The sequence below is a fragment of the Perca fluviatilis genome, chromosome 5, assembly GCF_010015445.1.
Source record: "Perca fluviatilis chromosome 5, GENO_Pfluv_1.0, whole genome shotgun sequence".
Taxonomy (NCBI): domain Eukaryota; kingdom Metazoa; phylum Chordata; class Actinopteri; order Perciformes; family Percidae; genus Perca; species Perca fluviatilis.
In genome coordinates this window covers 41,052,417-41,072,733 of record NC_053116.1, presented here as the reverse complement: position 1 = coordinate 41,072,733, position 20,317 = coordinate 41,052,417, and the positions used below count along the sequence as shown (strand labels likewise).

The following is a 20,317-nucleotide window of genomic DNA, read 5'->3' as shown; positions in this document are numbered from 1 at the left end:
TCCTTACCTAGCTACTGAGCATGTAGTCCTTACCTAGCTATGAGCAGTAGTCCTTACCTAGCTACTGAACATGTAGTCTTACCTAGCTACTGAGTATGTAGTCCTTACCTAGCTACTGAGTATGTAGTCCTTACCTAGCTACTGAGCATGTAGTCCTTACCAGCTACTGACATGTTTATCTATGTGTATCTTATAGCTACTGGCATGTACTCATACGATGTCCTTACCTAGCTACTGAGCATGTAGTCTTACCTAGCTACTGAACATGTGCGACTGACAACAAAGATGTAACAGCAGTGAGATGTCTCACTCTGTAGCTAAAACAGAGACCTGAACATAGGATGAAAAGAGGAGCTGCAGCAATGTGCAGTACAACAAAAATATGGTGGTTTTTGATAATTAAACCATGTAAACCTATTCTGGTACAACCTTAAAAACTATTATGAACCTGAAAATAATATCATAATAGTCATAATATGGGCGCTTTAAAGAGTAAGATCCTTTTAGTTTAACATAAAACAGCCCCAAAATCACCATCACCAAACTCCACCAGACTCCATGTAAATAATCAGGACTTTTAGCGTGTATAGAGCCAGCATATCTCCACCAGACTCCATGTAAATAATCAGGACTTTTAGCATGTATAGAGCCAGCATATCTCCACCATACTCCATGTAAATAATCAGGACTTTTAGCGTGTATAGGCCAGTATTTCACCAGACTCATGTAAATAATCAGGACTTTTAAGCGTGTATAGAGGCCAGCATATCTCCACCAGACTTCATGTAAATAATCAGGACTTTTAGCGTGTATAGAGCCAGCATATCTCCACCAGACTCCATGTAAATAATCAGGACTTTTAGCGTGTGTAGAGCCAGCATATTTCCACCAGACTCCATGTAAATAATCAGGACTTTTAGCATGTATAGAGCCAGCATATCTCCACCATACTCCATGTAAATAATCAGGACTTCTAGCAGCGTAAAACACACTTCATTCATTGTTTTCTTGTCACACCTTATTACAGCAGGAAGCTGGAGGGATGAGTCCGTTTGGAGAGTCCTGAAACAGGCTCCGGCTTTTACAACAGCTTATTGTGCAAGTACAGCAACTTCTCTAATCTCACTATGGATTAAACATCACTTCCTGCACAGACAGGAAGCTGCAGGGGAGGGTGACATTGTGTCCATAAAGGGGTATCATACAAAAGGGAACTCTGGGAGAGGAAGAGAGGATGGAAAAGATGGAAAGGAAAAGATGATCGTTGATCCACAAGTGTTCTGGGAAAGAAATTATGGAGAGAGGAGAGTGAAGAGTTAACCAGGGCTTTAAATTAACACCCAACAACACGCCACCCGCCCTACGCCCCCCCGCCCACCCGCCCCGCCGCCAACCATACCCGCCCCAGCGCCAACACGCCAACACAACCACGTACCACACATTAACTTTGGTGGATTATGTAATTAATAAGTTAGGAGCCAATTTGTCTACTGTTGAATGAAGCGAATTACTCTGCTCTCTAAGAAATATCTGAATATCAACAGTTGGGTATTCTCGCATGTCCAGACCTTCCTCCCTTGAGCTGCAGAGGAAGGTCTGACTAGTCCACACTGTGTGTGTGTGTCTGTGTGTGTGTGTGTGTGTATGTGTGTGTATGTGTGTGTGTGTGTGTGTGTGTGTGTGTGTGTGTGTGTGTGTGTGTGTGTGTGCGTCTGTGTGTCTCCGTGTGTGTGTGTGTGTGTGTGTGTGTGTGTGTATGTGTGTGTCTGTGTTTCTCCGTGTGTGTGTGTGTGTGTGTGTGTGTGTGTGTATGTGTGTGCGTCTGTGTGTGCTCCGTGTGTGTGTGTGTGTGTGTGTGTGTGTGTGTGTGTGTGTGTGTGTGTGTGTGTGTGTGTGTGTGTGTGTGTGTATGTGTGTGTCTGTATTCAGTGGCACGCTCCTTTGTTTATTATCGTTGGAAAATCTGATTGGCTGGTAACTAGAAATCTACTAGCTGTGTTGACTGGAGATCCAAACAGAGAATTTAAAGCCCTGGATATATATATATATATATATATATATATATATATGGAGTTAAGGAACGCTACAGTGTAGACGTGTTGATGGAGGAGGAAGATGACTAGTGATTGATGGTTAAAGAGGGACTGGTGGGTCTAGCTGGAGATCGCCAAGATGGCCGACGTGTCTTTAGCCTTGTCGAAGAAGATGGACGTCTCGTTGGCGGCCTTCAGTTTGACGTGGGCGGAGCCTGGCGAGCCGTGAGCCGCGGTTGGCTGACACTCCTGACAGCAGCAGCAGCAGCAGTCCATGAAGGCCTGGCCCAGAGTCTGAAACCCAACCACACACAGGTCAGTGTCTGTCTCTCTCTGAACGTTACCGCTAACAACTCTGTCACGGGGACACATAAGTAGTTTGTTCAAGCAGCATTTATTACCACCATCACCAAACCCACCACACTACATGTAAATAATCAGGACTTTTAGCGTGTATAGAGCCAGCATATCTCCACCAGACTCCATGTAAATAATCAGGACTTTTAGCGTGAATAGAGCCAGCATATCTCCACCAGACTCCATGTAAATAATCAGGACTTTTAGCGTGAATAGAGCCAGCATATCTCCACCAGACTCCATGTAAATAATCAGGACTTTTAAGCGTGTATAGAGCCAGCATATCTCCACCAGACTCCATGTAAATAATCAGGACTTTTAAGCGTGAATAGAGCCAGCATATCTCCACCAGACTCCATGTAAATAATCAGGACTTTTAAGCGTGAATAGAGCCAGCATATCTCCACCAGACTCCATGTAAATAATCAGGACTTTTAAGCGTGAATAGAGCCAGATTCACATTCTTTTAGGTGTAACCCTTTCCAAAATGTATGTGAAATATTCCACCACATGTTATTTAGATGATAGAATATCTCCACCATTTCTGTATAGAGCCAGCATATCTCCACCAGACTCCATGTAAATAATCAGGACTTTTAGCGTGTATAGAGCCAGCATATCTCCACATGTAAATGGGTGAATTAAGGGTTAATTTCAACCAAACCAGAGTGGTGATTGTTGGAACAGTGGAAAGATGAACCATGACGGCTTTTGAATGTTTTATTTAGTTTCTGTCCACTTTGAATGAAGTGTGTTTTACCATGATAAAAGTCCTGATTATTTGCAGGAGTCTGGTGAGCTCTTATATACCTTAAAGTCGATATTATGCAAAGAGATCTATGGTAGTCTTATTTTTTCCTGCCTTAAAGTCGATTAATTCATGGTATAGTGAGTACTGCTCTGCTACAAGTCTGATAGTCTGTGGCTAATACCTGATTATGTGGAGTTTGGTGATGGTGATTTTGGGGCTGTTTCATGTTAAACTAAAAGGATCTTAGTCTTTAACTAAAAGGTCTATCTCTGTAGGGATGCATCCCATAATGTTGTCCGTTATTACCCGTCCAACCTACCTTGCAGAGGTACAGCAGCAGCACGGGCGTCACCGAGGACTTGAAGAACAATAGGAAGTGATGCAGCAGCGCCAGCATGGCGGCCGTGTCCTCGGAGACGCTGGCGTGCGTGTAGGCCAGCGTGATGTTGCACACGTGTTCGGGCAGCGCGCACACGGCGTAGACCACGGCCAGCGCCAGCAGCGTGCAGTTCAGCTGCCGCTCCACCACCTGGTGCTGGCTGGGGGGGGCGTCGTCGTGGTTACGCTGCTTTTGGGCGGAGCTGGAGTCGCTGTTGACGTTGCGCGTGGCGATCTGGCAGAGCACGGTGAACAGGACCGGCAGGCAGAAGTAGCAGCCGAAACACCACCACATACGGCCCTGGAACACACACAGTAATCTGATTACCCACAGGGATACTCTAACACACACAGTAATCTGATTACCCACAGGGATACTCTAACACACACAGTAATCTGATTACCCACAGGGATACTCTACACACACAGTAATCTGATAACCCACAGGGATACTCTAACACACACAGTAATTTGATTACCCACAGGGTTACTCTAACACACACAGTAATCTGATTACCCACAGGGATAATCTAACACACAGTAATCTGATAACATACAGGGATACTCTAACACACACAGTAATCTGATTACCCACAGGGATAATCTAACACACAGTAATCTGATAACATACAGGGTTACTCTAACACACAGTAATCTGATTACCCACAGGGATACTCTAACACACACAGTAATCTGATAACCCACAGGGATACTCTAACACACACAGTAATCTGATTACCCACAGGGATACTCTAACACACAGTAATCTGATTACCCACAGGGTTACTCTACACAACAAGTGATTACAGGGATACTCTAACACACAGTAATCTGATTACTCGACTATTTTCAGTAATCTGATTACCCAGGGATACTCTAACACGTTGGTTTACGGCCTCGCACGTGACTGGTTGCCACAGGATACACACGTAATTTATTACCTACAGGCAGTGTTGAACTGTACCGGAGATTTCGCGGGGTTGTGCGCTTGCGACTAACAATGACTTACAAAAATACATAACAGCTACAAGTGTATGACAGGACTGACCCTGTTATACTTTATCAACAGGAATAGATCGGTCAAACAGCAAACAGCCACAAATAGTCTGTAAACAAAGCATCAGGCTGTCTTTGAGACTTCACATGAACAACTGTTAAAGTTACTCAGGCTACCGAAGAATACCACAACTCCTCCGTTCAATTAGAGGCTTAGCGATGCACCCAAAGCCTCCATCCTTAACAAACAGCCATGTATATGGGCTCTTCCAGGCTCTCCACTGCTGGCTGGTCCGTTTAGTTTAATGGAAGAGGAACAAGATGGGTTAGGATCATCTTCAGCCAGAGAGGACATTATTTCTTCAGCTTCTCCGTTTGCCCCAGTGGGAGGTGTGCTAACTAACAGGGCTCGCAGCAGGTGAATTAGTTAGTGCTATTAACGTCAGTGCTACACAATTTCTTAGTAAAACGAAATGAATTAAACTGCCTTGTTTTCTTTTTGCCATGGCTATCTGATGCTTACTGCAGAATGGATTTCAAGGACTGTGGCGCTGATTAATGGCCTCAAACGTTTATATTTTTTCTATGAATCTTTGCAGTTGCGTGTACTAAACATGAGTTGAATTTGCAGCCCGACTACATTGATGCTCATAACAGAATAGTATGTATAATATATATATATAGTATATAGTATATAGTATACAGTATATAGTATAGTATATAGTATATAGTATAGTATATAGTATATAGTATACAGTATATATAATTATATAGTTATATAATTATAATTATATAGTATAGTATATAGTATAATATATAGTATATAGTATAATATATAGTATATATTATAGTTATATAGTATATAGTATTATATGTTTGTATTAGTATAGTATATAGTTATATAGTATATAGTATAATTATTATTATAGTGTATTATATAGTATAGTATAATATGTATATTATATGTATTTATGGTATAATTATAATTATATAGTATGGTATATATAATTATATAGTATAGTTATATAATTATATAGTTATATAGTATTAGTATATATATATATATAGTATATAGTATATTATATAATATTATATAGTATATGTATATTAGTATATAGTATATATTTAAGATAGTATATAATATAGTATAGATATAGTATGTATAGTATATAATATATATGTTTAATATAGTATAGTATTAGTATATAATTATATAGTATAGTATATAATTATGAATATATTATATATATAGTATATAGTGGTATGTATAAATATGTATAATTATTAGTATATATATATATAGTATAATATAGTATATAATTATTAGTATAGTATTAGTATAATTATATAGTATATGATATAGTATAGTATATAGTTTTATATGTTTATTGGTATATGTATGTATATTGTAATGTATAGTATTTGTATTAGTATATATATAGTATATAATTTAGTATTAATAGTTTGTTTATGTATATTATTTATAGTATATAATATATGTATATTTAATATAGTATATAGTATATGTATAGTATATAGTATTAGTATTTTTTATATAGTATATAATTATAGTATGTATGTTGATGTATATAGTATTGTATATAGTATATTATATAGTATATGTATAGTATATAGTATATATTATGTTATTTGTATATAATTATAGTATAGTATATAGTATATAGTATATAGTATTTATATAGTATATAGTATAATTATATAGTATATAGTATAGTATTGTATATAATTATAATGTATATATTATAGTATATTGTATATAATTATAGTATATAATTATATAGTATATAGTATAATTATATAGTATATAATTATATAATATGGTATATGTATATGTATATGTATATAGTATAGTTATAATAATTATATAGTATAGTATAGTATATAGTTATAGTATAAGTATATATATATAATTATATATAGTATATAATTATGATAGTATATAGTATATAGTATAATATATTTATATAATTATGGTATATTGTATATAGTTATAAGTATATAGTGTATAAATGTTGGTATAGTATATATATTGGTATATAGTATATAGTTGTAGTTTAGTATATAGTATTTATAGAATAGAATAGTGTACGTTATCTTTATTGAAGGGTGGTTATGGTTGATGAATGATATTTTTGCATAATATTCCACGATGTTAGCGTTACACAAAACTGAAATGCTTGGTCAAATGACACTTGTCAATAATTTTAGACACCCTTCAAACTTTCACAATCACATTTTCAGGGGCCATGTTTGTTTAAGGGAGCTCATGTCTTATTAAGGGGGCCGGTGTGTTTGGGGCTCATGTCTTATTAAGGGCTCGTGTGGTAGGGCTTGTCTATTAAGGGGCAGTGTGTGGGGTTGTCTTTTAAGGGGGCCCTGTGTTATTTAGGGGATGTCTTGTTAAGGGGGCCATGTCTTTATTAAGGGGCCATGTCTTATTAAGGGGGCGTGTGTTGTTATAGGGAGCCCGTGTCTTATGGGGAACTTGTGTTATTAAGGGGTGTTTAAGGGCTCGATCATTTTAAGGAGCCATTCTTGGGGAGGAGGCTCCATTGCCCTTGCTGTGTGTGTATTGTTTGTTGGTTGTTGTGTTGTTGTTGGTTTTTGGTTTTTTGTTGGGGTGTTTTTTGGTTGTTGGTGTTTGGTATTGGTGGGTTGGGTTATGGGTTTATTTATGTGTTGTGTGTGTATTGTGTGTGGTGACTGTTTGGTATTGTGTGTATCTTGTGTGTATCCTTGTGTACTGTGTGTAGGTGATGGTGATCTGTGTGATATCTGTGTTTGTGTGTGTGTATTGTGTGATTGTGTTATTTTTGGTGTATGTGTGTGTGTGTGTGTGTGTGTGTGTGTGTGTGTGTGTGTGTGTGTGTGTGTATGTTTATGTGTGTGTGTGTATATCTGTGTGTGTTATCTTGTGTGTGTGTGTGTGTGTGTGTGTGTGTGTGTGTGTGTGTGTGTGTGTGTGTGTGTGTGTGTGTGTGTGTGTATCTCTGTGTGTGTGTATATCTGTGTGTGTGTGTGTGTGTGTGTGTGTGTGTGTGTGTGTGTGTGTGTGTGTGTGTGTGTGTGTGTGTGTGTGTGTGTGTGTGTGTGTGTATCTCTGTGTGTATCTGTGTGTGTGTCCTACCTGGTGGTAGCGGAGCAGCAGTGAGTGCAGGGAGTCCGGCAGCAGGAGTGAGAGCGGCGATGTCGGTGTGACGATGCAGGAATCGAACAGCCGGCCGCTGGTGGGCGAGACGCTCTGGCTGAGCGTCCAGAGGAAGAGCTCGGGGCTGGACAGCAGCAGCGCCGCCAGCCACACCAGCAGCATCTTCAGCAGCACGGCGTGGCAGCGCTCCACGCGCCGCGCCTTGGGCTGGGCCGACGACGTGGCGGCGAGGAACCGGTCGATGCCCAGAGCGCACAGCGTGAAGGAGGTGATGCCCAGAGACACGGCCTGCAAGGGGCACACGGGGGGGTGGTTAAAACAAAGGGAGGGGTTAAAGGTCCGCTTTCATCACCTTGGACTTAAGGAGCTTCGGGGCTTAGCCTGCACTCATTTAAATAAACTTAATGCAGTGCTAAACAGCATTCGGCTTGCCCAGCTTGTTAGTACCATAGAGCTGTGTTTCTCAAACTTTTTTCAATATTGTACCCCCTTTGAATTGCTTTTTTAAGCCAAGTACCCCCTGACAAGCGCAAAACATTTTTTGTAGAAACAAAAGTCTACATTAAGAGGTACAATACAGCGCCGGCAGCGATGGATACACTAAACTACAACCTGTTTAAACTGTTAAATGTTTAGAATCCAAAATAATGATACTATAATAATGAATGAATTAAGATTCATTCATTATTATAGTTTCATTATTTTAGGAATTATGAATGACATATTTTTAAATTAGCAATCACAATTTTTTTGTCTTTTTCATCAAACAGCAGTTTTTGCAAGTTCCCGCAATTTCATCGCATAAAATTGCATAATTATCCCGCATATTCCATCGCATTTTTTAAGAAAACGTGCCACATAATCAAGGACTTTTGCCCGCAACAATCACAAAAAAAAATTCATCGGTGTATGCTCATTTCAGCTGGCCAGTTTGTAGATGTTATTTAGATGGCACCAACATTTGGCCAAATCATAACCAGCCTGTCAACCCTAACCCAAGGTTTTTCCTCCAGATTGGTTTGGTGACTTATGATGGGGGGGGAGGTGGTCTGGGGGGGTCCACCCCCCAAAGATTTTGAGCATTAAACACTTATACCCTGTTTACACGTACGTGGTTATTTTGACAACCGGAGACATGTCCCTTCGTTTGTGCCCTTCGTTTACACGCAAACGGAGAACTCTCCTCCGAAAACAAGTCTTTCTAAAACCTCCGGCCAGAGTGGAGATTTGGGAAATCTTCGTTTGCACGTAAACTGAGACAAACGGAGGTTTAGGCAGCCGAGAGAGAGAAAGAGGAAGTGATTGGTTGCTGTTGTTGCTATTTCCGGGATTCTGATTGGCTAACGTGGGCTTGAGCTTCTCGTTACACCGCCACCCACAGGTCTGGTTACACCGCCACCTACAGGTCTCGTTACACCTCCACCTACAGGTCTCGTTACACCGCCACCTACAGGTCTCGTTACACCGCCACCTACAGGTCTGGTTACACCGCCACCTACAGGTCTCGTTACACCGCCACCTACAGGTCTCGTTACAGCGCCACCTACAGGTCTCGTTACACCGCCACCTACAGGTCTCGTTACAGCGCCACCTACAGGTCTCGTTACACCTCCACCTACAGGTCTCGTTACAGCGCCACCTACAGGTCTCGTTACACCTCCACCTACAGGTCTCGTTACACCTCCACCTACAGGTCTCGTTACACCTCCACCTACAGGTCTCGTTACACCGCCACCTACAGGTCTCGTTACACCTCCACCTACAGGTCTCGTTACACCTCCACCTACAGGTCTCCTTACACCTCCACCTACAGGTCTCGTTACAGCGCCACCTACAGGTCTCGTTACACCTCCACCTACAGGTCTCGTTACACCGCCACCTACAGGTCTCGTTACACCGCCACCTACAGGTCTGGTTACACCTCCACCTACAGGTCTCGTTACACCGCCACCTACAGGTCTCGTTACACCGCCACCTACAGGTCTGGTTACACCGCCACCTACAGGTCTGGTTACACCGCCACCTACAGGTCTGGTTACGCTCTACCTACTGAGCTAACCCAGCCACGGCTTAAGCATAATTTACTCCTCCCTCCTCTTTTGCATCTGTTATTGGGGAAGTAACCTTAAATGTGCATATGGCAATTATTCACCTCAATTATACATTATTGTAATAATAATTTTAATGTATTAATAGACCTCTGGACTGTAATATTTCAGATGTTTGAAAGATTTCTGCTCATATCCAAAACTTTGTGCACGTTCAAAATATAACTCATCCCATCTGTGTTCTCTGAGGTTTGGAGGAGTCGTGATATTTTGAGAAAAATAAAGTTATAATAAAAGGTTATTACGAGAATAAAGTCACTATATTTCAGAAAATAATCTACCTGCACCATTGTCTGCTGTGCATTACATGATATCTCTGTTGATACGGTAGATCTCAGACCTCCTGACAGACTCAGAGCCCCGTCTGGGTCTCTGGTCTCTGAATGAGACCACGTTTAGGGAAGAGGCTGAACGCTGCTCTACACTGGAGGTGGAAAACCTGAAACTACTGCAGAAATACACAGAGCTCAAACGCAACACATCTGCCGCAGCATCTCCACAGCAGAGCGCGTCCTTTATAAACCTGAAGCTGCCCAGCTGTGCACAGCGAGAGTGGACACTAAACGACGTCCGGTTTTATATTTGTCAGTCGACTTTCCAAAATACATTCAGGGCTGAAGCCCCGGCAAAATCGGCTGACGCTGTGTCTGGTTAGAAATTTAAAATCAGAAGCTGGATGATCAGCAGTATCACACAGAATCTGCAGACGCAGAAATCCACAGAATCTTCTGCACATTTTCTGCCATTTCTCAGATTTTTTGCAGATTCTTTTGCGTATTTATGTCCGGTTTGATCAAAAGTAGATGACTTTGGTTAGAAACTGTAGTATCAAAGGCTGGCTGTTAACACTTATGCCCTTTCCTCACAGGACTAGTAGCCTATAGCTGAACTTCTGACACTATACGAACCTAAAAGAAACTCTCAGTCATTCCTCAGTCAAACCTTAAAACTAAAGTTGATCGGGCCTTTTCTGCTGGGAGAGACCGGCCAGAGGAGATCAGGGAAACCAACATGCTGCAACTCATGCTGTGTCTTAAATTGTGGACTGTTGTATTTGCTATTATGAGTTCATTATCGGTTCACACTGACGAACAGTTTTTTTGTTTGATGGGTACATCTTCTGGAGCTCCAGCGCCGAATGTTTTCTCGAAGCCCCGAATCTTTTAGGGTTTTAAAACAACATGCAGCAACCCTACATTATGTAACTTAAAAATAGAAACATCACACAGTTTCTGCCTCTCTTTAAGGAGTGAAAAAGACAAAAGAGACAAACAGACAAAACGTCGGAAACAATTTGTGTGTGTTGCAACTAACTGTTTGAAAAATTATAGCATATCTCTGCTGTAATCGGAGCATGGCCTGACCCCCCACCCCCCAAACGGTGCAAACGTTTAACGTGGAACGCTGGACACTACTCGCCCTCAACGGCCGCCAAGTTTGCTTCGGGAACACAAACGTGTTTTCAAACTTGTGGAAATGGTGGCGAGGAAAACTGCAGCGGTTGTGTTTGAAACGGTGTAGGGGGAATTATGTCTAGAATGAGGCTCTAAGGCCTGTCAAATCTGACTCAGATTTATTAATTCCTGCACCTTCTTACATCAGACTGAAGTTTACCAGAACACAAGGATCAATCAGAGACGAAGAGTTCAGTTAAGCAAAGATTACTGAGTCCAGCATAAGAGATACAACACAGCTGTGGGTTCACAGACAGAGACTAAGTTTCCCTAGCAACAGACATCAAGTCAGAGCTGGTCCAGCGAGTTGTCCTCCGAATTATGAGCCCTGATCTGTTCTCTCCCTCAAGCTTTTATCCTATCCTCACAGGGGGGTGTCTTCTTGTTTTTTAGACAGAAACTGTTATCTTACACACACACACACACACACACACACACACACACACACACACACACACACCAAGGTCGGGGTCTCTGTGTGGTGCAACTTCCTCATCTGTTCTCACAACCTTCAAACAATGCCCCTCTATACCATAAAAGCCAAAACTATTTGTATGACTTAAGCTTAACTTTCTACTTTTAACCACTTCCTCAATAACTAACAGCTCTTTTGCAACAAGCACTTACCCACTTTTTGCTAATAAAATATTTCTACAATGGCGAGACCCTAACTATACAAATGTATTATATATACATGTATTGCTGGACGTGTACCGGTATTTATTTCTCATATGATGGGAGTTTCGTAACAGCGCTGCAGGCAGAGTAACGGGACCCCTGTTAACTTTTATGTTGTGAAAATGAAAGTTAAAGTTGTTGGTATGTGTATTCATTAGATTTAAGTTTATTTTACTACTTTGCAGTTTGCACAATTAAAACTAGTTTAGATTCTGTAACAGTTTCATACATTCTCCTCCACATAACGTTATTGAATAATATTGTGGAGCCAAGGAAAACTTTGAGTAAAAATACTTTGATACAAATGTTTTGGTGACTCTATCGAAATGTACACACAAAGTACACACTACACTCAGGGAAGTATCTGATGTAAGCAGTGGTGTAGTCTAATGCAGTGGTTCCCAACCTGGGGTCTGGGCACCCCCAGGGGGGGGCGGCAAAGATCACAGGGGGGGCGCAAGTCTTTATCTGGTTTGAGGTAAAAAAAAATTTTGCACATGTTAAACAAATTATGACAATACACTAGAATATATAATGTATACAAAAGTCTGTATGAAAACTATATATTTTGTTGTAGCCTCGTCTTTCCTGCCGCCACGGCATCACTAGTTTATGAATGAAACATGTCGGAGAAACGTAACAGTGCTGATAACTCCTCTGTATCAAAAAAGAAAGTAAGGCTCTATCTCGAGAGTTACATCAACTTCGGTTTCGGGGGAAGGGGGGCTCAGCTTTTCTTAGACATGAGTAGCGGGGGCGCCAAGGAAAAAAGGTTGGGAACCACTGGTCAATTGTATTGTAGTGGGTATACTGTAAAGTATATGTATGAGCCTGTACTGTATATATGGGCCAGAATGGGCCTTTTTGGGGGGGGCATTTCATAGTGGGGGGGGTCTGGGTGTCCTCCCCCAGGGAAGTTTTGAGCAGCAATGACTTCATTTCCTGTATTCTGACACACTTTTATGCACCAATTTACGGTGGAAATCCCTTTATATAACTTACGTGAAGAATAAAAACACACAATAAAAAATTACAATGCAAAGTAAGTTGTTGGTGTCATTGGGCATTTTTAAGATGGTATATGGAAATCCTGGAGCTTTCTTAGTGGCTATACTGCCTATACCTGCGTATCACATAGACTACACCACTGGGTTTAAGACACATTGTCTTACTTTAAGTTTTAGACTTGATTTTACGATTTGTTTGTCCGTTGATTATCTCGCATTCTTTTTAAGTGAATTTAAAGCAGTTTGTACTTTGTTTTTGCCGTTTCATTATGCCGTGACACACAGTCAGCTGGTTGCTCAACACTCACTCAAGGTTTGTGTCTGCACTAAGTAAGAGTTATAATGAGGCTGTGTTTAGACAGAAACCATCTGAAGAGAAAACTCAAAAGTACCGTTGCATTCTCACTTTTTATTCCGCGTTTAGACAAGCGTTTTGGGGAGGGAAATCTACGTGCATATGATGACGCAAAAGTGTGTGAAATGTGATGTATGCACACCAGACGGCTAGGTGGTAATGTGAAGCACTGCCACACAACACCACCAAGTCAACGCGCCTGTAGATCCTTCCTTCTACTTCCTCTCTCTAGTAGCACCAAGAGAACTACAACAGCTGACCATTTAGTCTGGACAGACGAGGAGGTGGAGTTATTGCTCCAAACAATACACACACACACACACACACACACACAGACACACACACACAGACACACACACACGCACACACACACAGACACACACACACATGCACACACACACACACACACACACACACACACTCACACACACTTTTCAAGCCAATAGGAATACTTGGAGTTGATGGTGGAGGTAAATATTCATGAAAAAGGAGTTTGGGAGAAGTTTGTGAACGGCAAACACAGATTTTGATACTGAACAACTAAACACGCTACACACTGGAGCTTTAAGGACTAAAACGTAGCGTTGGAGGCCTCCCCCCCCCCCCCCCCCCCCCCGGTCTCTTCTCTGCCACCACAGACACGGGTTTTACAAATCATACAAACACACTTTCACCCCCAAATTTGTTCCTGTCCGACTGTGAAAGCAGCAGCAGGACGTTCCAGCAGACATAGCAACAGATCACCACGGCAACTGAGCCTCAGCTTCAGCGATCGCTCAGCCAGTCGCTTGGATCTCAACACAGATGTAAAAGTTCCCGATAAGTTAACTGGAGTTAGTTTAGAAGTAAACTGTGCAGTGTTAGTTGTGTTGGCAAATTTAAAAGGGCCCCCTTGCTCCCTCCCAATCCCCAGTTAGTGGCTCCAAGCCTGGGTTAACATGCTCCAGGGCCCCCTTGCTCCCCCCCAAGCTCCAGTAAGTGGCTCCAAGCCTGGCTTAACATGCTCCAGGGCTCCCTTGCTCCCTCCCAAGCTCCAGTAAGTGGCTCCAAGCCTGGGTTAACATGCTCCAGGGCCCCCATGCTCCCTCCCAATCCCCAGTTAGTGGCTCCAAGCCTGGGTTAACATGCTCCAGGGCCCCCATGCTCCCTCTCAAGCCCCAGTAAGTGGCTCCAAGCCTGGGTTAACATGTTCCAGGGCCCCCGTGCTTGAGGAAGGGGCGAAAATCCTGGTTAGCTGATTGGATAAACCATCTGTCTATCACCACCTATAGTTGGTGATAGACGGGCCAAATCAACCAATCAGATCAACGAAGCGTATGAAAATACAACCACAAGCCAGGCTACCCCTGCTGCTGCTGCAGGCAAAGCATAGCTCGTTAGCTCAGCAAGCTAGCAACATGTCGGTAAAGGAGATTTGCCGTTTGTGTAACGAGAGTTTAGGAATAAAAGGCCCCATTTCATTTCATTTCAATATGTCCATATTCCAAAAGAAGGATCCAAGAGAAAAAGCATTAGCGAGCGGCTAACAGAATTAGGGCTACCTCTGTCTGAAAATACTGGTTAGCTGATTGGATAAACCATCTGTCTATCACCACCTATGTTGGTGATAGTCGCTGCTCGTTGCATCACACCTAAACACGCGTCAAAACCAACGCTGATTGGTCGGTGGTTTGGTGAACGGCTCCAAATTTTCTCTATCTCAAGATGCCAGACTGACCTGCGAGTGGAAAACTGGAGCTCGCCAGATCAGGACGGTCTCACCAGGCTAACACAACTCTAGACCCAACGGCAAAACCTGCTGGACATTACGTAACGTTTTCTAATTCTAAATAAATATTCTATTGGTCGATACATTGTTAGAAATGTTGACTATAGACAAAAAGCCAGAAAACAAACGACAAATGTCAAAGCGACTTTTTCACTTTTTTTCCCGACATTTCGTCACTTATTTTTCCGCAGTTTCTGTGGCTCCACCCACCTCCATATACGGCACCATGCGGCAAGTGATGTCACCGAGGATCCTCCTATGGGAGAGCTGGTTGAGGATGACCACGGGCAGGCAGAGCACCAGCACCAGGAAGTCCCAGAAGGCCATGCTGGCCAGCAGGTAGTTCCACGCCGAGCGCATGTAGTAGTTGTTCCAGACGATGCACATGAGCGCCATGTTCCCGACCACGCCCACGGCGAGCACTAACCCGCCCAGGAACAGCACGGCGTAGGCCGCGTACGAGCTCTCCTCCAGCGGATAGAACGGGTTGAAGAGTCCCGGAGCGCCAACGTGGTCGTTTCCGGCGCTGGACGCGTTTCCTCCAACATCGCCGTCACCGTCCCGATTGTGATCGCCGTTGTCGGCCGCGCCCACTTTTGTGCCGTTGGCGAACTCAGTGGCCCGCGGCGTGGTCACGGAGTCGTTCTCGAAGGACTGGCTGAAGGTGGACTGTTGCTCCTCGTCTTCGGCGCCGCGGCGTGGGCGTTGCCGCGTCAACTCCGCGTCCAGATCTAGCATCTCAGGGGCGCCGAGGTGCTTCGGGATCCAAGCGGGTTTCTGTTTTTGGACCAGCGAGGACGGTTCGTCCGTGGCGTGTTTCCCGACACTTTTGGCGTCCGTGAAGAGCAGCAGACACAGACAGAAACACACGGCGACACACGCCGACATGATGCCCATTCTAGACGTGAAAGATTAAATTCAGAAGATTCAGATTTTCCTTTTTCTTAATTTCTAAATATTCAAACCAAAACCGTTCAGGAACAACAGTGTGAAAGTGTGGTGAGCTTCACAAGAATCCAGCAATGTTTCCAACAAAAGAAGTCCCTAAATATTCAGGAAGGATCAACCGATCCGATGTCGGCAAAGTCTCCGAAACCTACCGATCAGCAGGTTGCAGATCTATCTCTCGGTTCCTCTGTGAAGTCCTGCCGAGAAGTCGACAATTCCGGGAAAAGGTTTTGGTTTAATTACGCCGAAGTTGGCAACCGTTTACGAGACATTTACCAAAGTTACAGAAAGTTTCTACTAGATGTTTAATCGGTTTGTAGTCCGGATGGCTGAAGGTGTTTTCTTCTCTTCTTGCGTCTTTATTAAACTCCCAATACTCCCAATTTTCCCACTTTAAAACTGTTTCTTCTGTCCGTTAGTAATCCAAACATGTGAGGCGTTGGAGCTCCAGAGGAGGAGGGGAGCAGGCGAGTGTGTGCGTCCGTGTCCGGGCTGCTGTTTCTGGGCTGCAGGTTGCAGAGAGACTGGGAGTCCTGGAGCTCTGAGGGTCTCTGGGAACAGGCAGCCCTCTGCAACACGGCTGGATGGAGCCTTTGTCAGGACACACACACACACACACACACACACACACACACACACACACACACACACACACACATGCACACACACACACTCACTCACACAGAAACACTCACACACTCACACACAGATGCATTTAAACAATGTTGGCACACATGCAAATGCACACATTTGTCTGCACAATCAGGCATACTTTCTTTTGCTCTTTCTCTCTCTGTCTCTCTCTCTCTTTCTCTGTTTCTCACACATACACACACACGCACGCATGCACGCACGCGCACACACACACACACACAAACACTTGAAACTCATACACATTTGAGCACTCTCTCTGTTCTGCTGCCCCCTGGTGGTTTCACTGAGAACCAGAGCTGAGTTAGAATACTGATGAAACCAGGAGACCAGGACTCATGTTCGGTTTTCGTCCTGCTTGTCAATGAGACATCCATTCTGTAACCCCACTCCCCCATCTCACCCTAACCCTAACTAAGAGGTTTCACCCTGCATGTTGAAAAATGACACCAAAGGGAGCCCAGAGCATCAAATATTGCATTCGAGGGGAATAGATAGAGATAGATAGAGATACTTTATTTATCCAAAAGGAAATTAAGGTGTCCAATAGCTTATACACATCATACAAACACATAGGCACACAGACATATGACAACCATGCATATATACATACATACTACAAAAAAATACAAAGAAAGATACCAATATGTACAGTAAAGTTTGGTTGTAGCATGTTTAAAAAAAATGCAGAAAGGTGCAATGTTATCATAGTGAGAGAGAGTGTCTGTGCAAATTCTATATCTATTCTATATATTCAAGTACAACAGGCTACACAATATCAAAAGTAGAATAATCATTATATATTGGAGTGAGTAGGAAGCCCCTTTACGTCTCACTGAGACTAAAGGAGACTTTAAGCTTCAGTATCAAACAACCTATCAGAATCAGAGAAAGGGTTATCGCCACAGTAAGTTACACTCACGGGGAATGGGCCTTGGTCACAGGTGCATACATAAACAAACAATATGAAATAAACAATACATACGTTAACAAATAAACACATATACACATATACAAATATACACATATACACATATACAAATATACACATATACACATATACACATATACACATATACAAATATACACATATACACATATACAAATATACACATATACACATATACACATATACAAATATACACATATGTAACGGAGTAGAATATACTTGGTTTAATTATGGCAAAAGGGGGCAACACTGCCACCTATTGGCACGGTGGTAGTTATGACATTGTGTTTACGGAACTACACAGAGTGATGCGGGAAGCGCAGTGGTAGGTCACGTTCTCCCGCACGTCCGGGATAATTAATAATTTTGTGAGATTTCAAATGTTCATGCTTTGTATTTTGCCATGTAATGTACATATATTGACGTTAGCTAACTGTCTTGGAGCCCAGACTATAAGCTATCTAGTCTTTAAAATGATATTTTAGAGACTTACTGAAACGTACATTGTCAGTATAATCATTTGCATCTGTTCCGTGTTTTGGTTAGACTGTTATCCTGAGACCAATGCGATTGACATACCACTGCTGTACTGTGTTACAGGTAATATCCTATGCATTTCTGTGTTAGTTTTCAATATGTTTCATTGCAATTATTGTTCGTCCGCATGAGCAGCTCTTTCTAACTGTTAAGTAGCTCACGCTAGTTTGGCTAGCTCATAGTTAGTGAAGCAGCCTGTTGATTAGGTGTGTATGACGTATACCTGTGCTGTGTTTATGCTCACCTCATGTTAAACGGCGAATGGGTTTTCTGCCTTTTTCTTATATTATAAAATGGATTACTGTGTGGTGTTTTCACCAATATAATGTCAGTACATATGGAGGTATATTTGATTGTGCAAATGTGAATACATTGTAGCCTAAGCATTGTACTGTATTATAATACATTAGGTAATATCCACTATACGATCACATCCAGTTAGTATAATTTCTTTTGTTATTATTATTATTATTTTTGTGATGAGATCACACAGAGTGATGCGGGAAGCGCAGTGAGCAATAAGGAAGAGACAATAAAGACCCCTGTAATCCACCTGGCTGCCTGTGATGTGTAGGAGCAACAGTAGTGTGGAGCTGCATTTCATCACATACAGTTGTGACCCGTCACATTGGTGCCGTGACCCGTCGATTTGGAGTTAGCTCTTCACCCCGGCCCGGGACCATCTTACTGGACGGCTTCTGCATTGTACTACCAGGTGGACAGAGTGTTAGCCTTGCATAACTAGTACACTTAGTTTAAGTGACATTGATCTTATTGAGTTGTTTTGTTTTTGATGTACTTTTCTGTTTTGATTATTTCATGCTGTTTTGTTGAGTGACATTTCACAATGAGCTACATTCCAGGGAGTTTCAGTACGCCTTTTACTGGAGGTATGGGTAGAGGTAGGGGGACCCCTATGGTGTTGCACTTTGACAGTCCTATTCAAGGGGGTGACGTTCATGTGGTAGGGAATAGGCCAGATACAGCAGAGGCCCCTTCAGTTAGTGGGGAAGGGGTTCCTCTTCAGTGCCGCCACATTGAACTTGCACCAAGCACGCAGGCTGATGTCACACCCACACCACAACCTATCTTGCAGTCACCTGATGTAGTCAGTCAGATGAGTGAGATAATTAGACATGTTGGTCAGCAGCTAGCAGATAGTATAGTTGCACGCCTCAGCCCAACACATAGTGTGCGCCCACACCAAGCACTTCAGTTCAACATGACACGCCCACTAACACATCCACACAGAGTCTGGACCTGTCACGAGTACAGCTAGTGCCTCACAGGAAGGTGAATGAGCCTCCAACCTTCAAAGGGGATGGCACGGACACTGTAGATGTGCATGAGTGGGAGGACCTGATGAAGAACTACGTGAAGAGGATGGATGTCAGAACTGAGCAACAGGCGGAGGAAATACTCATCCACCTCAGGGGTAGGGCTAAAGATGTTGTTAAGTTCGAATGAGGAACAGTGGCATTGATGTGACCGGAACCCAGACGCCATCTATGGTCTTCTCCGTAAACATTTTGCTGCTGTCCCCTGTTCACCTCTCCCCTAGCAGACTTTTACACTACACTGCGGGGAGTGATGAGGATGCGTACGATTACTGGCTGAGGCTCAATCAGGCTGCGGACGTTGCTGCTGATCGCCTCAAAGAGCAAGGCAAGGAACTGGACTGCCCGAGCCTAGAAGTGACGCGTATGTTTATCAAGAACTGTCCCTCCAAAGAGCTCGCCATAACATTCAGGTCAAAGACGATTGACAAGTGGTCTGCGGTGGAGGTCCAGGACGTGCTGGATGCGTACCACTCAGAGATGGGTTCGAAGAGTCCTGCTACTGCTGCTGTGAGTAGGAAGCCCAGCGAGAATGTGTACGTAAACAAAGTCGAAATGCTTCACACTGCAGTGCCTCCACCTGACGCTTCAGACTCTCACACAGCCAAGACAACAGACCTTGCTGCTCTTGAACGTGTCATCACCATGCTGGAGAAAGTTCTACTGGAGAGATCTGCTCCGTATAGGGCCAGCACCTCCAGACAGCCTAGGTCGAAACCCCCCAGGATTGAGGGTCTGAATAACTTGCCATGTGCTGTCTGCGGTGATGCTGCCCACTCTGCTCTCACTCATTGCCGTGACAAGAAACTCTGCTTTCAGTGCTATTCACCTGATCACTCCA

At 42.9% G+C, this 20,317-nt stretch overlaps 1 protein-coding gene and 1 long non-coding RNA gene across 2 annotated transcripts; one reads left to right on the top strand and one right to left on the bottom strand.

Annotated features, from left to right (window-relative positions):
• Positions 1 to 1,841: 1,841 nt before the first annotated feature.
• gpr37l1b (G protein-coupled receptor 37 like 1b) lies at positions 1,842 to 16,583 on the bottom strand. The gene is made up of 4 exons (XM_039799345.1): positions 15,265 to 16,583; positions 7,664 to 7,972; positions 3,461 to 3,820; positions 1,842 to 2,327 (listed from the first exon to the last, which is right to left on the bottom strand). Exons 1-4 carry the CDS (start codon positions 15,949 to 15,951, stop codon positions 2,154 to 2,156), a joined length of 1,530 nt encoding a protein of 509 aa, XP_039655279.1. The 5' UTR covers positions 15,952 to 16,583; the 3' UTR covers positions 1,842 to 2,153.
• A 1,265-nt stretch (positions 16,584 to 17,848) lies between these two features.
• Positions 17,849 to 18,629, top strand: LOC120559792. Its single transcript, XR_005639363.1, has 2 exons — positions 17,849 to 17,927; positions 18,149 to 18,629. It is a non-coding gene; the product is annotated as an uncharacterized LOC120559792 (long non-coding RNA).
• Positions 18,630 to 20,317: the final 1,688 nt, after the last annotated feature.

Excerpts from the sequence above, each read along its gene's own strand:
- gpr37l1b (XM_039799345.1), bottom strand. The coding sequence starts at position 15,951 with ATGGGCATCATGTCGGCGTGTGTCGCCGTGTGTTTCTGTCTGTGTCTG. Across the intron at positions 7,973-15,264 it reads GCATGGTGCCGTATATGGAG|GCCGTGTCTCTGGGCATCAC; the intron begins GTGGGTGGAGCC and ends TGCCCCTTGCAG. Across the intron at positions 2,328-3,460 it reads TGCTGCTGTACCTCTGCAAG|ACTCTGGGCCAGGCCTTCAT; the intron begins GTAGGTTGGACG and ends GTTGGGTTTCAG.